At 46.8% G+C, this 18,665-nt stretch overlaps 1 protein-coding gene across 9 annotated transcripts in view; it reads left to right on the top strand.

The window, feature by feature from the left end:
- MAP7D2 (MAP7 domain containing 2) overlaps positions 1 to 18,265 on the top strand; it is a 111,821-nt gene extending 93,556 nt beyond the window's left edge. For 8 of the 9 annotated variants that reach the window (XM_019667214.1, XM_019667203.1, XM_019667243.1 and 5 more), the window contains 9 exons: positions 819 to 1,087; positions 1,307 to 1,439; positions 8,167 to 8,413; positions 9,137 to 9,241; positions 10,854 to 10,910; positions 11,335 to 11,413; positions 12,145 to 12,331; positions 14,716 to 14,991; positions 16,763 to 18,265. In XM_019667214.1, coding sequence (XP_019522759.1) covers positions 819 to 1,087; positions 1,307 to 1,439; positions 8,167 to 8,413; positions 9,137 to 9,241; positions 10,854 to 10,910; positions 11,335 to 11,413; positions 12,145 to 12,331; positions 14,716 to 14,965 — 1,327 coding nt within the window. In that variant the 3' untranslated portion in view covers positions 14,966 to 14,991; positions 16,763 to 18,265. The remainder of the gene's footprint in view (positions 1 to 818; positions 1,088 to 1,306; positions 1,440 to 8,166; positions 8,414 to 9,136; positions 9,242 to 10,853; positions 10,911 to 11,334; positions 11,414 to 12,144; positions 12,332 to 14,715; positions 14,992 to 16,762) is intronic. The other variant, XM_019667249.1, reaches the window with a different exon arrangement.
- Positions 18,266 to 18,665: the final 400 nt, after the last annotated feature.

Genomic DNA, 18,665 nt, shown 5'->3' with positions numbered 1-18,665 from the left:
TCCACAACTAGACTGAAGAACAAAAGGACAGCAACTTGTCTGTTCCCCTTCCCCCAATTCCCCAGCATTGTTCCCATCCCCCCAATTCCCCAATAAAAATCTTTTTAAAAAAAGGAACTAGAAGTCAGTTCTATCTCAGTAAAGGTGAATTTTTTTTTTTTTTACTAAAATGTGCTCAGAGAAATAAGCCAGACACAAAAGGACAAATCCTGTATGGTTCCACTTCTATGAGGTACCTGGAATAGCCAGATTCCTGGAGACAGAAAGTAGAAGGGAGGTTGCCAGGGGCTGGGGAGGGAGGAACAGGGAGCTAGTGTTTAATGGGCACAGAGTTCTGTGGATGGATGGTGGTGATGGTTGCACCGCAATGTGAATGTACTTAATGTCATTGACCTGTACACTTAAAGATGGTTAAGATGGTAAATTTTATGTTACGTGCATTTTGCTACAGTAGAGCAAAGGAGCCAGCTTATCCATTGCCATATGCTGAAGTCAGATCCAGCTCTGGTGTTCATCTAAAAAAAGAAGGTGGGAAAAGGCTTAACACTCCATCCTTACGTTGTCATCAAACTTAAGTGAAATTAGGACATGGTGTCACCACCTGGGCTCCCTAAAATATTGTCCCTTCCACAAGGCCATCTTAGAGCTACCATATGTTCCTGTTAGGGTGATAGTACTTCTGAGTGTGTGCTAAGCCTTACCATGTGTTCCTCTTGACGGATGAAATCGTTCAAATTTTTGGAACCAGGTGTCTTAGGAACAGAGAATGCTGTGGTCAGGCCCAGTGGATTACCTCCTGGCCTGTTTTTGGTTTCCAGGACAACTTCAAAGGCATATCCTCAGTCTCCAAAGAATGCGAAGCCGCCATACCTGGGGTCTCCCGTGAAGTACCGCTTACCTTCCTTGCCTAGCCAGGAAACGCCCAAGAAGAAAGCAGAGAAAGAAAAGAGCAACAAGGAAAGGGAAGGGGCCCTGGCTCAACGGGCCACCGGCCCACTCGCGGAGGATGCCCCAGAGAAGCACGTGGTGGACAAGCACGTCACAGAGAAGCCAGCGGCCGCGGGAGGGAAGGCCGAGAGCGGTGGAGGTAGGCCCTCTTTGTGACACTGCCCCAGCCTTGGCTTCCCCGGGCCAGTTCGCCCTCTGACCCAACCCACGGGGGTGGGAGTCTCATGTTTGGGGGAGAAAGGGGAAGTCCTGCAGCATTTCCTGTCCCCCACCGGGTTGGGTGTTTCATTTCCAAGTGGCAGCTGCCATGTGAGTGCGATCACTGTCTCATTTGCTTTCATCTTTTCCTGTGATGCAGCTTCAGGGAAGCCCACAGCAGGCACCACCGATGCAGGAGAGGCTGCAAAGATCCTGGCTGAGAAGAGACGACTGGTCCGGCTGCTGAAGGAGCAGGAGGAGCAGGAGCGGCTGGAGAAGGAGCAACAAGACCGGTATGGGGGTGCTCAGAGTTTTGCCGCGATCTCGCGGAAAAGGCTGTGGTGGAAAGAGCAACTCACCTTTCTTACCAGAGCTTTGAAATTGATAACACCTCGGCAGAAGCGTAGGTGTGCATGGCAGCTGCTCAGAAGACGGCATCTTATAGTAGATGTCAGTAACGGCAGTGGAACTTTGCTCTTTTCAGAGGACCTGGAAACTCGTAGCTCCTGGGTCTGAATGTTACCAGCAGCATCCCATGTCCCTCTTGGACTCTAGGACTAGCCAGGCCTCATAGAGCCATCCAGGGAGTTTGAGCTTTGTTTATAGAATGAGGTTCTCCCTGAAAAGACAGGGTGTAGAGGTTTTGATTCTGCTTCTCTAATTGTGTTTCCCCGCCCCCGCCCCACAGTTATCCTAATTCATACCCTCAAGTGAGGAGACGAGGGTCGAGCAGAGGCCCTTGGATGGGGTGGAAGCCGACCTTATAGCCTGTGGGATGTGAGACACAGGGACTCCCATCCTGGAGCACGACAAGACGTCTTGGCGCTGGTCCCTAAACTTTGGAAGGTGTCCGAGTCATCCCGGGAATGCAGTGAAAACACAGGCCTGGGCCCTGTCCTGCTCAGCAGCTCGCCCGAGTCTGAGAACCACTGCTTTGTTCATACCAGGCACTCGGTCAAATACACACAGCCTGCCTTTGCTGATCTTTGAATTCAGAGAGGAATGCATGTTGAAGGACAAGGTAGATTTTATCTCTAAACTGATAAAGGGAGCTTTTAGGATAATCACAGAGTGCAATCCAATACTATTGAGAGAATTGACATTATAGGAAGCAGGCCATGCTGCAGCACTTGAAGCCCGGCACTGAATTGAGAGAAATACATGATAATGTATTCATGATCCTGAAGTGACCTTGGCAAGTCCTCTGTGGTCTCTGATTACAGGTTTGCTGATTTGTTTCTTAAAAGGTGAAGGGTGGCAGGTCTGGCTGGTTCTTTCTTCAACTTCTGGACTCCTCTGTTGATTTTCATACCTCCAATCCAGCCTTTTGGTCAACAGCGGCAGGCGGATGTTTTTGTTGAGTGGTGTGCCTAGGCTGGTGTGGGTGGGCCACGGGAGGCGTGAAGGGAGGTCATGGGAGATGAAGATGAATCGCAGGACCTCAGACTACATGCCTTGGTAATTGCAGGCCCTGAGCCAGGGGAGTCACATGATCATAGCTGTGTGCTGAGGAAGGTGAGGTTCTTTACCTTCCAGCGACCACCCTCTCTCACATTTTCTTCACAGCCCAGCTCCTGAAATGATTGTACTTCCTGTCTGTTTCCTCAGCTGCGTTCAGTCTTGGTACCTCCCACTCGCCATTCCTCCTAACTGCCAGACTCTTCCCTGTGTCCCTGTTGGCTTTCCCCTTGTCTAGCTTGCCCGTGTCATTGGGCCTCCCCTTCTTGGTCTTCTCTGTCCACCCCACTTCCCCTCACATGTCTCCTGGGCCTCAGTCCTCAGCCATCTTTACCTGACAGGCCCTCCCGAACAGTGGTGCTCTCTCCTGCTCTGCCAGGGCCCTCATACTGCTGCTGGTTTGAAAGGATTCGGGGCTCGCACTGCACACCCTGCTTTCATATTGAGCATTTGGTGTCCTAAACCAACTCTGCTCTCACTTCCCCTTTGCTTCTGTCTCTGAAGCTCATGTCATCTTACTTTGTAAACCTTCAGTACTTCCTGGTTGGTACAAGGGAGGCACTAAATTACGTGTGTTGGGGACTCCCGAATCTGTGCCTATGGCCTGGTTTCTTACTGTCTAGGACCATGGCCTCTAGTCCCACGTGGCTGCAGAAATGTAAATTCACTAAAATTAAGGAGACTTTAGTTCCTCAGCTGTACTAGCCACATTTCAAGTGCACAACAGCTACATGGCTCGTAGCTACCAAAATGGACAGCACAAATCTCTAGAACATTTCCCTCACCATAGAAAGTTCTTTTGGATAGCGCTGGTCTGGAGCTTAGAGGCTGTGTTTGCAACCGCCGTATGCTTTCATTTGAGTGTGTCCTACGTGCTCTTCAAATTGTGCATTTCCAGAGCAGACCTTCTTATCCTCCTCCCAGACTTCCTTTTCCCTTCACAGGTTCTGTGCCCCCAGCTCTCCAAGCACCCAAATCAGAAGTGCCAGAGGCAGCTCTCAGCTCTTCCCTGCCGTCCTCCTCGGTCTCCCACCAGTTGTCAGGCCCGTCCGGGATGCCTCTTCAGCATCTCTCTCCTTTCCCTTCCCCTCCAGCCCCTCCTCCCCTGTGAGCTCCAGTCCCTGTTGTCTGTCACCTGGATTGTGTCTGTGGCACCCCAGCTGAAATCCCTGCTCTAGGTCTCCCAGAGCTTGTCCACTGTCCATACTGTGTCCCCAGTGACTACTCACACATAAGTGTCATTGTCATGCTCCCATTCTTTAAGAAGCTAGCGACTCCCCTGCCCACAAGATCCATACGAACCCATCAACAGGCCTCCAGAGCCAGCCATTAACCTGGCCACCACCCTCCCTTCCACCTCCAGCACCCTGGCACCAGCATGCAGGGCTCCCTGACATGCCCCCATCATGCAATTCCACGCCTCCGCTTTTACTCTGCCCCACGTATGCTCATGCTTCTTGCCACACACATCTTCTTTTCTCCAGGCTCAGGTCAAGCCTAGCTCCCTGTCTGCAGCCTTTCTCCCTGCACCTGGGAGAGAACTGATGTCTCCCACTCGTCCCCCTTGCTGAGCCCAGCTGTTCAGCTGACTAACACAGCCTCGTCTGCTCATAGGCCCTCTTCTCCCTAATAAGCACCTTGAAAGGCTGACATACAGTCTTTGCTTCACAGGTACTGGCACTCAGTAAATATACGAGGAAAGCAGAGAGGGAGGAAGAGACCCAACTAAGACATCATTGCAGTCATGGGCTAAGAGAAGGCAAGGGCTAACGCAGTGTGGTGAAGGTAGACCTGGAAAAAGGGACGGTGAGCTCCCCTCAGCTGGTGGTCCCGCTCTGGTCTGCAGCCTTGCACAGCCCAACAGAAGCCGGCCGATTCCAAATTGATGCTAATGTTTGATTCTGAGGCCTTAGGAGAAGGGTATACCCAACAAACAGTAAAGGAAGGACAGAAGGGATTCGTTTTAGAGGAGAAAAACTATCCATTTGATTTTAGATAAACTAAGTTTAAGGTGCCTGCAAAATGTCCAGGTGATTGATGGGGTTGACTCCTGGGGCTTAGGTGAAAATGAGAGCAGTACCCTTGACCACAAACCAGTTTTCCTCTCTCTTGCCAGAATGTAAAGCTTTGTGTAGCACCATCGGGGAGGTGAGAAAGTACCAGACAACCTGGGGGTGGAACACAGCAGATACCCCTTGGAATAAGATCATTCTCACATCTGTTTTGTGCTTAGAGTCAGTAATTGAAGCCACAGAAGTGTGCCAGATAAGACAATATGGAGAAAAATTAAGATATTTGAGTTAAACCGTGGAAAGCTGGTTATTGTCACAGACTGGTGAGGGAAGCACCGTCAGGGATGAGACTGTTCAGAACAGAAGGGCTGACAAGAGTCCAGACTGCTGGGCCTCGGAAGAAGAGCAAAAGCTGGTCCAGTCCCCACTAGCAGTGATACCAGGGCTCTCTTAGAAGCACACCGAGCAGGATTCTTGGAATCAGAACAAGGAAGCCTAGAGCCCAGGTCCACCCTGGGGAAGGCACTGGCAGAAACTAGCAAGCCAGAGATTTTACTGTGATTCCCAAATGGGGCATGTTAAGTCACGTTAGGAAGCTAAAATAGCTGCTAGGGGCCCACATAGACAGACATTCCAGTTAAGCAGCCCCCACCAGCAAGGTCACGTAGCCAGGCTGAAGCCTGGTGGCCACACAGGAGTTAGCCCAGACCTGGCACTGCAGGCAGAGGTCCTCAACCTGCCTCCAGGTGTCAGGCCTGGGGTGAGAGCTGGGGCAGGTGGGCCTATCCAATGTGGGGTGGCAGGTGTGGTGACAGCCGAGGCAGGAAGGAAAAGCCGGGGTGACACAGCCTCATGGGCACTGGGCTGGGGAGAGGTCCTCACAGGAGGGACATTTGATGCTGTCTAAGTCTGCAAGACATGTCAAGGCTGAGGACAGGCTGTTGGTCTTGGCGTTTAGGAGAGGAACCCAGGTTTTGAAGGAAAATTGTGGAGATGGTGGAGATACAAGCCAGTTTAGAAGAGGGGAGAGAGGGTGGAGGCCCTGAACGTCAGCCAGACGTCCAGAGGCTGTGACTGGAAGGCAGAGGAGAGTTGTTTTTATTTTTTTTATTTTATTTTTTTTTGGTAGCTGTGTTTTTTTGTTTTTGTTTTTTTGTTTTAGCTGAGCCATCCTGCCACCTCTTGGCAGCTCAGTGGCTGCTCAGCTCAGGCCAGGACTCGAACCGCTGTTGCTCAGAGCTCAAACTCTTGAGCGAGCTCTTAACCAACTGAGCCACTCAGCGGGCCCGAGAGTTGTTTTTATATATATTGTTATGAGAGTTGTTTTATATATATATACATACATATACACACACACACACACACACACACACACACACACACACACATTGAGTTATTGGAAAAGTTATGATGCATTTTTGCAATGAAAAACAGTAAAAAACAGGCTGTGGAAAGAAACTTGTGGAAAGGTGAAATGATGGAAGAAAGATGGATAGTGGTAGGAACGCAGTGCACACAGATCTGGTGAACTCGGGAGGGAACTGGGTAACGGTGGCAAGGCACTGGGGTGGGAGCAGCTGGTAGCAGAGGGGCTATGGGGAATGCCTGAGTCCATGTTCTCTCTGGCTCTTTAAGCAGGGAGAGAAAGAATGTTCATCCTTGGAGAGGATATTGAGGGACTCGGCTTCACACAGGCGAAGCCAGTTTTGACCTACTCTGGGGGAAGCAGAGTGTGGTTAATGGATGGAATTTTGTCTGTATCCGGAGTGACAGGCAGGGGCTAATGGGCTAATGGGTCTGGGGGGAGGAATTTCTGCTGTAGGTGATTATGGAGACTTAGGGACCAAGAGGATGTGTTCTTACTTCGTGTGTGTGTGTGTGTGTGTGTGTGTGTGTGTGTGTGTGTGCATGGGGCATCCCCAAAGTCCTCATGGTAAAACAGGAACAACAGTGGCGTTTCAGATCCTGAAGATGAAGATAAAGGTGAAGCAGTTTGGGCATTAAATCACACACAACGTATCCTTTTTCTGTTAACTTCTCTGGGACAAGTCACACTGGGCTCCTTAAAAGCGATGAGAACTGAAACAGTGCTCTGATTAACCTCTGGATAAATCTTGCTCTCCACATGGCCATGTGTAATGATCCTGTATTGGGTGTACTTAGTCTGTCATTGAGGACTCTAAGGACTGGACTTGCTTTCTGATTAGGCCCCATAATGCTCTTCTCTAGAGATCTCCAGAATATATGGTAATAATTTCAGATTTTCCAGCCATTTTGGGGGCACTGCAGCCCCTGCTAATGTAGAATATGTTATCACATACTGTTAGTCTTAGACTAATGTCTTTAAATATTTCTTTACCTTTTAAAATATTTCTTTGGTGACATGTAGGTTAATTGTCTCCATGATTCCTGAAGCCAACCATTAGGATGGAAGAATGTTCTTTGTAAGTTTTGGTCCTCTTGTAACAGTATAAAGTACCCAGTAAGTCAGTGGCACATGCTTCCAAATAAAGGTAATTTCTGAAAAACGTACAGATTGATAGATTCTCTTACAAGGACATTGGGAGTTGGAGGGGGGATTCACTTGGAATGATAAGACAAACTAGCATTGGGGAATCTGCCTAGAGCCGGGCATTGTCCTAAGTGCTCCCCATGCATTATTATCTCATTTAATCCTCACAGTGATGTTGTGGGGCCAGTAATAATACAGCTATTACCATTTTTTAAATGGGCATCACAAATGTTGAGTGACTTTCCAAGGAAGGGTCACACAGTGAGTGGCACAGTCAGAACGCAGTCTTGGTCTTGCCCATATGTCACATTGCCAGTCAGTAACACATTGCAAGATGAATATGATTTCTCACGTTTTTTTATAGATGAGGAAAGTGAAACGTGTGTGAGCAAGAAGAGCGTTAGAAATGTAAAAACAGGCGCTTCGACGTTGCAGAATTTTCCCTCACTGCTTAGAGTTCATTATCACATCACCATCCATTCATCTGTGGATGAAAAATGTCTAAATGCCACTTAGTTTTTATATAGCAAAGAATAAAAGCTAAAATAGATTTTTAAAGATTGCCAAAATAAATGGAAATAGATATTTTAATTTCTGTATTAAATGTCGTTTCTTTTGAGCATTTTCTTCCATTTGCTGCTTCAGAATTCATATACCAGTTAGAACCCAAAGTGAAATTTTGATCTCACAGTCACTGCTCTTAAGTTGCTGACTGGTTTTATATATATATATATATGGTGTTATTGGAAAAGTCATGACGCATTTGTGCAATGAAAAACAGAAAAGAATACATCACGACTTTTCCGACAACCCAACATATATATATATATATATATTTTTTTTTTTTCCTTTTCCGTAAATATATGGACTGGAGTGGCTTTCCGGGAAGGATGAGTCATTTTCTTAAGCGGATACTAATTCAAGTGCACGTGTCTGTGACTCTGTCGCACATTATGCTCTACTGTCAGCACACCGTTCTTTGGCACTTTGGTTTTTGAGCACGTCATTGTCTTCTAACAACAGTTATGTTCTCAAAAGGCTGGAGAGAGAGGAATTGAAGAGAAAGGCGGAGGAGGAAAGACTTCGCCTAGAAGAGGAAGCCCGTAAACAGGAAGAGGAAAAGAAGCGGCAGGAAGAGGAAAAGAAGCGGCAGGAAGAGGAAGAGAAAAGACGGGAGGAAGAGGAGGCCAAGAGGAAGGCCAAGGAAGAGCTGTTGTTGAAAGAAGAGCAAGAAAAAGAAAAACAAGAAAAAGAAAAGCAAGAAAAAGCCATGATTGAAAAGCAGGTACTGTATGAGTTTTCATATAGCCTTTCCTTAAGGGCCTTAGTTAATACTAAGTAAAATTAGTTAAATTTGAATAACCCGTAATATTCACTTGAAGTGTTTAACTGGGCTGGTTATTAAATATGAGTCACTTTGGGCAGTAAAAGTGAAGTTGGTAATGTTCGCTATATGTGAGTTCGGGCTCCCCCAAAGCTAGACCCTGGATGAGAATTTGGGTGCCGGTAGTTTATTTGGGAGAAGATCCCTGGAAGCTGGTAGGGGACCTAGAGGGAAGCCAATGTAAGCACATGGATGAGTGGGTTACTGTGAGCAACTGGAGCTCTCACCCTTTGGGACTAAGAGACAGTGCAACATGCCTTAGAATTGTCCCTCTGAGGGCTGAGGAAACAGTTATTTATCTACCAACTCCTGCCTCTCATGGTTGAAGGTCAGTCCTTGGGGAATTAGCTTCCTGAAACTCCTGACCACACATATTCTTCATGGCCGGAGATCCTGGCCATGGATGGGAACTGTATGCAGGTTATTTGCGTGGGGACTGAGGGCATGAGTGAGGCCCAGCCATGTCTGCTGCGTGGTAGAGCTGGCTGTGTAAATCCACATTGAATATCGTGGCGGCACCCTCTTTGGGGTAGATGAGGAGGTGCGGGCACATGTACAAACCTCAGGGAATTACTCCAGTGTTTTCCTAGTTTAGTAAAGCCTTGGTTTACCTGTTTCTATCAGAAGGAAGCAGCCGACGCAAAGGCCCAGGAGGCAGCTAAACAGATGCGTCTAGAAAGAGAACAGATCATGCTGCAGATTGAGCAGGAGCGACTGGAGAGGAAGAAGGTAAGGGCCAAGGGATTAGTGGGGCTTAGGGTGAGGCCGGAACAGCAAGTAAGTCCAGCTCATTTTTGCAGTTGTCGGGTAGAGTGATCTTAGAATTGTCAAATAGGTCAAGTTCACTGATAGGGCTGCTCGTATCTTCTATATCTTAATTAGTTTTGTCATTTTGCTCTATCAGTTACTGAGAGCAGTGTTAAAAGCTCCATTTGTGATTATGGATTTGTCCATTTCTCCTTCCAGTTCTATCAACTTTTGTTTTAGGTTTTGAAGCTCTGCTGTTAGGTGAATATATATTTCAAATTGTGAAATTTTCCTGTTGAATTGACACCTTTATCATTATGAAATATCCTTCTTTATCTCTACTAATACTTGTCTTACAGTCCTCTTTGTTAGCTTTTTAAGGATTAGCATCTGCACAGTAAATCTTTTTACATCCTTTGACTTTGAACCTATGTGTGTCCTTATAAGCATAAGTCTTGTAACCAGCATATAGTCAGGACTTGTTATTTTCATCCAGTTTGATAAGTGTTTGTCTTTATATTGGAATGTGTAGTCCATTTACATTGAATGCACTTATGGATAGAGTTGGGTTTCAGGAGGCTGATTATAAAGGTCCATCCTTCTTGTGTCCTAGTTCCAGCCTGGGCTTTGTGTTGCTGTAGGCCTGGGAGCTGGGAGGCCAATCTGTGGTTCCTCCCCGCCCCCCCATCCTGACTTGTACCTCAGCCTTGCTTTCTGTAGGGTGGTCCTCTTGAATGGCAGGTGGTGATTTGTTGATTTTTACATAACCTTGCGGGAGCTCCCGCAGGTCCAGGGGTTCCCTCAGGTGGAGGCGGAGTTGGGCACGGAGATACAGGAGTGCTGCTTTTTCAAGAAGAAGTGTCACACTTTATTTTACAGCATGCCCCTTTTTATACCGGGCAGTTTAACCATTGTTCCATTAGTATCAGGGTTTTACTTCCTCATAATTCTTATGCTCCAGGGTACAGCTAGACCTTTTCTATGCTAAAGACTAACTTATCCCAACTACGCCCAAATCCCTCCACCTACAATGACTGCGACCTACCGACCTACCAGGCCTGAGCCTCTACATAATGCCCTAAAGGATGGTTACCATGACCACCCAACAATTATTCTAAAAACTATTGTCTAAGCAGGATCTTAAGATTTACAGGGTATGTACTTTGACCTTTACTAAGAGACTAGTAGTGTGACTAAAATTGCCTTTAGTGTATAAAATATAATTATTGTGATATACCTATCAGAAGGGGAATTTAAATTTTTTAAGATATAAAACAGTATCTGTGTCTCAGTCAGAGCTTCAGAATTTGTCACAGTGGCAGTGCGCTTGGCCATGTCAGATACTGAGGCGCAGACGGCTCCCGTCAGAACCTAAGGAGCGGGAGGAGAGAGATGCGATATAAATCCAATGTTGACTTGAGATACTAGTTCACTTCTCAAGCATTTGACCTTGTTCATAGGGCAGAGGGGTACCTCTACAAAACCAATGGAAAACTTTGCATTTTCTGAGAAATGTGAAATTGCATGTAGACTTAGCTACTTTTATATGTTTTTGGTCATGTAGTCCTCTTACCTGGCTTTTTTTGGTTTCCAGAGAATAGATGAAATCATGAAGAGAACAAGGAAGAGTGACGTGTCTCCAGAAGTGAAGGTAGGCATTCAGAGAGTACCATTTTAATAGTTCGTGTACTGAGTAGAAAAGAGTAGCAGAATCCATTTTGCTAGGTCTTGGAGAGCATTAGCCAGACAAAATGGACTCTTCCTGCTTTCTTCCTGGCTAGAGTAAAGAGGCTGTAGGTGCCTGAAGAGAGAGGCGTTTCAGAGATGGAGTCACTTAAAAATTTCCTCAGAGAAACGGGGGTGGGGGGCGAGGGGAGACATAGTAGTCCATGAATAAAAAAGAGAATGGTGACCTATTACCAAGGGAAACACAGCTTATTTGTAATAAGCTCAGAAGACTCAAAGAATTATCCTGGAGCTGGCAGATGGCCCAGCATGGTTCCAGAAACCCTCTGATGCTTTCAAAAGCATTTGTCTTTCTGTGTAAAGTCAGTCTCCCTTCGATTTGTTTTCAGAAAGAAGACCTGAAAGTGGAGCTTCAGCCTGCTGTGCGTGTGGAAAATAAGACAAAGCCAGTTGTCCCAGACAAAATAGGTGAGTTGTGCTCTAGTCCTTAGATTCTTCTTTCGGCGCCTGAGAGCTCGAGGCACTTCCTGCAGGGGACAAGCAAGCGCCCGTGGGTCCTCACAGTGTGATTGCTGGAAGGGGCCTGCACAGTTTCCCTTCCCTAGTGGAGTCTCCGTCTCCAGCGCAGGTCTGTCAGGCCTATTTGGGGACCACTGAGTTGCTCGGTTACTCTCATCATCCCAGCACTGGAGCTGCCTGTCTGCTGGCCCCTGCGGCTTGCCAGGCAGCTTGACTGCTGGGCAGGTTCTGTTAACAACTGACGGCTGTTCTATGGCGGCTTCTCCCGTCTTCCACACTCCTGGGCAGTCCATCTCTTTTCTAGCGTGTGCACTCGAAACTCCAAGGTTAGAATATTTCATAGCAGCCAAAGTCAGAAAAGGTGTGCCCATCTCAGAGTTACTCTTCACATTTCTCCTTCGCCTTGTGGCTCAAGAACCTGCTCCCAGAGCCTGAGGACCTGTACAGTGTATGACAGTAGGCCTCCTGGGTGGGTGATGAGCCCTGCACAGACACTGGCGATATCATTCGTCTTCTCTTCCACTGCGTGCAGATGATTACCTGGGGTTCTTTTTGCAAAAGATGTTGCATTGTTGGTAAAAACAGAGGATTAAATTAATGGCCTCGATATATATTTCCTCTGTTGCTCCATTGTTTGGGGTATTTTGTGATTAACAGGATAAGTTTGTGTTCTCCATCAGAAATCAATGGATTGAGCACCTGCCAGGAAGTTAACGGCGTGGGGCGGGCTGCCCCAGAAACTTTCCCCCGAGACGTTTTCTCCAATGGGCTTAAACCAGTTGGGGGACTTGTTCATCTGGAAGCTCTTGATGGGAAATCAAACAGTCTGGATGACTCAACTGAAGAAGTTCAGTCTATGGATGTGAGGTCAGTCAGTTTCTTTTGCATTTGCGGTTCATCTCTCTCCCCCAAACACCCCCACTGCCTCGTAGTTCATCTCTTTGTGCTTTACGCACCCAGATCACTGCAGTAGGTGCGGGTGCCGTTCAGGAAAGCTCTCAGTGGCACATTAGTGTCTTGGGTCAGGCTCCTTAGAAGCAGAGCCTGAGGCAGGGGGCCTAGGGCCTGGGGTTTATCAGAGACAGTTCTCAGGAGAAAGTGGAGGGAGCAGTCCGGGACGGGGAAGGCACTAGGCAAGGATGCTGCCTCCGCTGGTCCCAGGGGACCTTTGGAGGATGAATCCACCAGAGATGGGCAGCCTTCGTGCCACCTTATCTGTCAGCCGTTGGCTGTGGGCCACTCAGGGTGGATGGATGCAGGTGTACTGTCTGAGCGTGGGGCACTTGTCAAGAAAAAGGGCGGCAACACTGAGTCCTTAGCTGCCAACTCTGCAGCTGGGGGGGATGGGGGCGCCGGCAGGTACAGGAGATCTGGGTCAGGCACCCCAGGGCCCACTTTGTCCAGTGTCTCATGTTCAAGTAAACTTGTCATTAGAGACTTGTTAAAGGAACTAATTTGCTCTCGGATTCTAAAAACGTAAGGAATTCATACACTGGTATGTTTGTGGATGACATCACGTGGCAGATTCATCCCAGATGAAAGGAGAACTCTGTTCACGAGGGGTTGGGGCAGAGGCACTGGAACTGAGAGCCCTGCGCAGCGCCTCTAGAGTGGGGGGGCGGCTCTCGGAGTCAGGAGGGACCGACTGTTGTGCAAAAGCTCTGCCAGAGCTCCACCCTGGAGAGCTTACTCTGCTCTCCTTGGGTGACTTCTCAGCTTAGTCTGGGGGGCGGGGCATGGGGAGGAGGGTCTTTCCCAGGGCAGACTCATGGTAAATATCCCAGCATGTGCACCCTGGCCTTGAGCCAGATATGTGAAAACCCAGGGTCCAGCAACCCCGTCCCCAGTAGGGCAAGTCCTGCTCAGAGTGACGGCAGGGCCTCCTCAGCCCTTACCTCCAGCTCCCCTGCCACCACCGGCCACCATCATGGCAGGCTTCCCCTAACTGGTGCCACTCTGCCCCCAGGGGAAAACAGCGGTGGCATCTTCAAGGTTAACACAACCTTCTTCCCCCCACTCTTATGCTGAGCCAGCTGTGCTTATTCTTTATGTCTGTGAGGGGTGGGGATAAGACATGGCACCTGCCCAGGTTCAGGAAAGCGAAGGGGATTTGTGTGTGCACCGAGTTCTCCCTGTGGCCACCTCTGCATTTGAAGGGAAGGGATTCCTGGGGGCTGCGCCCAAGCTTGTGACATTCTCTCCTCCCCAAGGTCTTGCTAGCTGTTTAAATCCAGGGAATGGAGGTGGGGCAGATGTTTCTGCCAATGAGGCAGTGTGCCCAGGCTCCAGCCGCCAGAAGTGGTGTCAGCTGCTGCTCAGTGTGAGGGAGACGGCTCCTCAGAGCTTCTGGAGCTTCTGCAGTTCAGCGGGTTTTTCTAGATTCTTCTCTAAGAGCTTATCAAGGAACAAAAGAACAGACGAACCTGGCAGCAGCCTTACTCTGGCTGTTAAGAGAGACTGCAGGTAACAGGCCCTCAAATTGCAGGCCACCACTCACCTGAGCTAGGCTTGTGGTTGACACAGCCATGAAACTCCTTCCGTCTCTAGGGAGAAGAGAGACAGAACCAGGCCTGCTGGGCCGGAGCTGTATAAGTCAGCGGGGGGATGGGAAGCCTCGCTTTAGAGAGGGAGCAGTGAGAGAGATTCAGTGTGCAGGTGACTTAGGGGGATGGTGGGCTCCTTGTGAACTGTGGCCCCAACCCTCCGAATGAACCCTCCCCCAGCACGAGCACACGATGCTCACACGAGCTCTGGTAGGGAGAAATGGCTATTCGTCCCATTTTACAGCAGAGGAACCTGAGGCAGGGGAAGGCAAAGCAGCTCACCCAAGGCCCTAGAGAGAGGCCGCACCCAGAGCCCCAGTGCTAGTTAGGGCCCTTCCTCAGCTCGCTTTTAACTTGTAGCATTTGCGTTCTGTCTGGGTTCCCATTTTGAAGGTTTTGGATGTTTTTGCCTTCTCTACAGTAGAGTGCTGGTGCCTGTGGTTCTTATTTTCTTTCTTCCTGTGAACTTGGCCTCCACAGCTCTGCTCAGTCCACTTCCCTTGTTCTCATCCCCGGGTCCTTGTGTCTGTCAGCGTCTCAGATTTGAACTACCTTGTATTTTTCACAGCTGTGTTATACACAAGCTCTGGTTCTAAATCCATCTTTAGAAATGAAGAGTAGTATAACAAAGTATTAGAATTAATAGCTCTATCTATCTGTCTGTCTGTCTCTCCCTCTCCTTCTTCCTTTCTCTCCCCATACCCCCAGTCCTGTTTCAAAAGAAGAGCTTATCTCCATCCCAGAATTTTCACCAGTGAGTGAAATGATTCCTGGGGTGTCTCTGGACCAAAATGGAACTGGTAATGCCCGAGCTCTGCAAGATCTCTTAGATTTCACCGGCCCCCCCATGTTCCCCAAGAGATCCAGTGAAAATCTCAGCCTGGATGACTGTAACAAAAACCTGATCGAAGGATTTAACAGTCCCAGCCAAGAAAATGCCCTGAACACCTTCTGTTGACAAATACAACATCTCTTTAATGAAAGGTACAGTCTTTTGATGATAGTCTAAATCCATAACTCTCCAACGGGGTTGTGAAGATAAGATAAACATCACTCAGCCTCCTGGATGGTCAGTTTTATTTGAAAAATGCAAACATGAATATGAATATATGGTATATGCTGCAGCACACACAAGAATGGAGGTGGATTTAAAGTGAATCCTTCCTATGGGAGCCTTCAGTGCAACACCCGCCAAGCCCGCCTCTGCTCTTTGGGGTGTGTGGATGGGATGTGTGTGTGTTGAAAAGCACTCGCTAAAAGTTTGACTAACGATCTGGCTCCAGTAGCACCTTATTTAGAGGCACAGAGAGAAAGCTCTAATAATGGTGCGAGGCGGTGGTGTTAATAAAATGAATTTCTCCCCTAGTTTTATTCAGTGACACCCCACATTCTATCTGGAATTATTCACACACGTTGACAAGTATTGGGCCAAGTTGATTTCCTAGTCTGTTGATCTGTTCTTGGAGCATACCTGAGGGATTGTGGGGGTGGGGGAGAACTGAAGTTTGTGCCTCGAATCTTTTGTTCCCCACCCTTGGCCTTTTTTCTTGCCTAAGACCTTCTAGAAGCTCTTCTCATTTGAGTAAGTTTTATCTATGGGTTCTAAACACTGCATTTGTGTGCAATTACTTACATACGCCTCACATTGGATTTCCTTCAGTTTGGGGCTTGTTTTTCAGTGACGAAAACATAATTTGTATTTATCATCAAATTTTTGTATAACTTAATGCCAACTTTCCTCCCACTTTAAACCCTTTTAAAGACATTTTTATAAATTCTCAGCATTCTCTGTCACTTTATTTTTTGTGATGTTCCACTCCTATAACAAAACTTCAGTGCCTGATAGGATGTAGTCCAGTCTGTTTCTCAAATGAGGAAGTAGGTTGGGGAGGCCAGAAGGCCCAGGTTGGTGTGTGGCATGTCCTTATTTCTAGCCGCCTTCAGCCATTGGCTGCAGACAGCGCGTTTCAGAGTTTGCTTCTCTTGGCTCTGGAGAAAGCAGCTGTGGTTCTTCCACACATGAGAGGGAATGCGTGGCAGGTAGTTTTTAGAATAAACCGTATCCCTGGTCTGGAAGAGCAGCTGCCTTCTTGGACACTTCAAAACCAAAAACCACCTGAACAGTCTAGTTCCCTGACAGTTATGTGGCTTAATATTCGGTATAAAGCGTCTTTTGTTGTTAGCATACCTTCAAACCTTCAGTTCGCTGACCTCACTATTCAGTAAGGACCAGGAAATACACAAAACTTAGGCTCCTCGAATCTATTTTCTGCATCTCTAACTAAAAGAGGGTGCAAAATCCCTGTCCAAAAAGAAAAAAAATTTCTTGGCTAAATAATTGTATTCACACCGCTTGTATATTTTCATTTGTCATGTAGTCTAGTTCTCAAATTCTTCTCAACTAGAGGTGGTACCACGCCTGAGGGGGCCCATTTGGAAATGTATCGAGGGGTTTTGTTGTCACCCCAGCTGGGAGCAACACTGACATTTGGAAAACAAAGCTTGGGACTTGAAACAGCCTGCAGGTTTTAGGACAGTCTCACACTAAGAAAATTTGGCCCACCTAAAAGAATAGGCCTACACAAAAGACTGTATGTAGCACTCCTGTTGAGAGAGATAAGGAAATTATAATTACCAAGAAGGCAAAAAGTCCTATAGTATGTGAGCATTGTAGAGAAAGAGAATAGGTACCACAAATTGCAAAATACTCCTCTCTTCATTCGTCTCACCAGGATTTGTTTGTGAATTGACACAGGTGGTGTTTGGAGAATCCCTGAAGCTGCTGGTGGTCAGATCTGCTGCCGGCCCTCGGAGGAAGCTCCTGCTGTCCTAACCACTGGATTCCAAAGTGTTAGATCCAAACGTAAATGTATTCCTAGTTAGTATGTCAAACACTGGCCACCCTTGGTTAGAGACCTTGCGGCCGTTAGCCTTGTCGGGCTTTAGCAAAGTTTCATGTTACAGTTCTATTTATGAGCTTCTGCTGCTGATAAAGCGCTTCCTGTACTACTTACTCTATTATCATAGTGATCCTCCCAAACGCAGCCTTTCTTTCCTACTTGGAAATTCATCTTGTAACCATTCTTATTCCCAAAGTTGGAGCACATGAACATTTAGATGTTTCCTGTAAATATTCTAGACATTTACCCAGACTCTCCTTAAACATATACTGAACTTGGGCTGCATATCTCCTTATGTGTGTTTAAAAGGAGAAGAAATTCTGGAGGGTTCCCCCCCCTGGGGTTTCTTTGTTGGGCAGTTACTATTATGAAGCTGTTTTTCATTATTAAGCTTAATCACCTGCAAAATGTGTTGCCCGGCTACTCCTTGGGGGGGCTAACAATAAACCTGGTTGAGTAAGGAAGCCATTAAACAGTGTGAAGTGATGTCTGTTTTCTTATGCATATTCTTATAGACACGGGCAGCTGAATCTAGCAAAAAACTTTTCATGTGGCACCTTAAAATCTCCAAGCTGTAGTCACTCCAAACCATCCAGTGGCTTTTGGACTGAATGAATTGTGTGTCTCATGCACAGGTGTTGTTTGGTTTTCATGTTGTTGCTATTGTTTTTCTCTTGTATCTTGGGGATTTGTTTGTTTGCTCCTGTATTTGCTCAACTCTGGTAAAACCAGGCACAAATGAAAATCTTATGCTCTTAAACAAGGAGGCCCTGAACTGGACCAAGTATGTCACTTTAACAGACTTGAACTTAAAATCATCTGAACGGGGGACAAATGACGCTAGAATGTATACTCCATGCATTTTATGCCATATAATAAGGTGTTGTTTTTTTTATTTTGTTATTTTGTGGTGAAATGTGACTTTCAGATTAAAATGATCTTTTCTTCTTTGAAACTTTTTTTTGATTCGTACAGTAGAGAGCTCGGAAAGACGTCTCAGTAGTAATCATCTTGTTTATGTGCTTTGAAAACCAGCTACAGTTTAAGACTTTATTAGTTATGGAAACTGTGTATGTTTGTGTATGTGTATATACTAAATAAAATATATGCCTACACTAATGCAGTGCCACTGATCGTGATGACTGTCGGGGAAAATCTCTTATGACAAGCACACGAAATGATAGCATAATCTGACTTTCCAAAAAATGCCTCACCATCTTTCTTTCAGCTTTATTTTGCTAAAGGTCTGTTTTGTTGTGATCTGTTGTACCTCACAATACCATTGTGACTGTGGTGATGCCTCATTTGCATGATGTGTACATTGTGTTTCACGTGAAATACATTTTCACTAACGAGTCTGATGGCGTGCTAGTGTTTTGTTTGTTTCTGTAGGCTCAATGAAGAAATGCGCTGAAACCAAACCAGGTTTTTTAAAACCCATGTGGGAAGAAAACCAAAAATCCTGTGTGGGTGTTCTTTCCCTGTCAAACTCATTAAAATCCCTCTGTTGTCAGTTCTAAATGAAGCCAACTGTGGAAATAAGCTTAAGTGATGAGCTGCTCTAGGACATGATGAACTTCTAAGTCCAGTGACGTTGCTGCGCTTTCAGAACACTGATGGGAGGGATTTCTAGCTAGTTAAGATGCAGTTAACCTTAGTGTAATCTACAAAAACATTCCACGTAGCAATCTGGCATTTAAAATTATAATGGAAATGGCGATCCTTATTTTCCAGTAAGCTGAAACCCAGATCAGCTTT

The sequence above is a fragment of the Hipposideros armiger genome, unplaced genomic scaffold (genome assembly GCF_001890085.2).
Source record: "Hipposideros armiger isolate ML-2016 unplaced genomic scaffold, ASM189008v1 scaffold_13, whole genome shotgun sequence".
Classification (NCBI taxonomy): Eukaryota; Metazoa; Chordata; class Mammalia; order Chiroptera; family Hipposideridae; genus Hipposideros; species Hipposideros armiger.
This window is presented reverse-complemented; position numbering and strand designations above follow the sequence as displayed.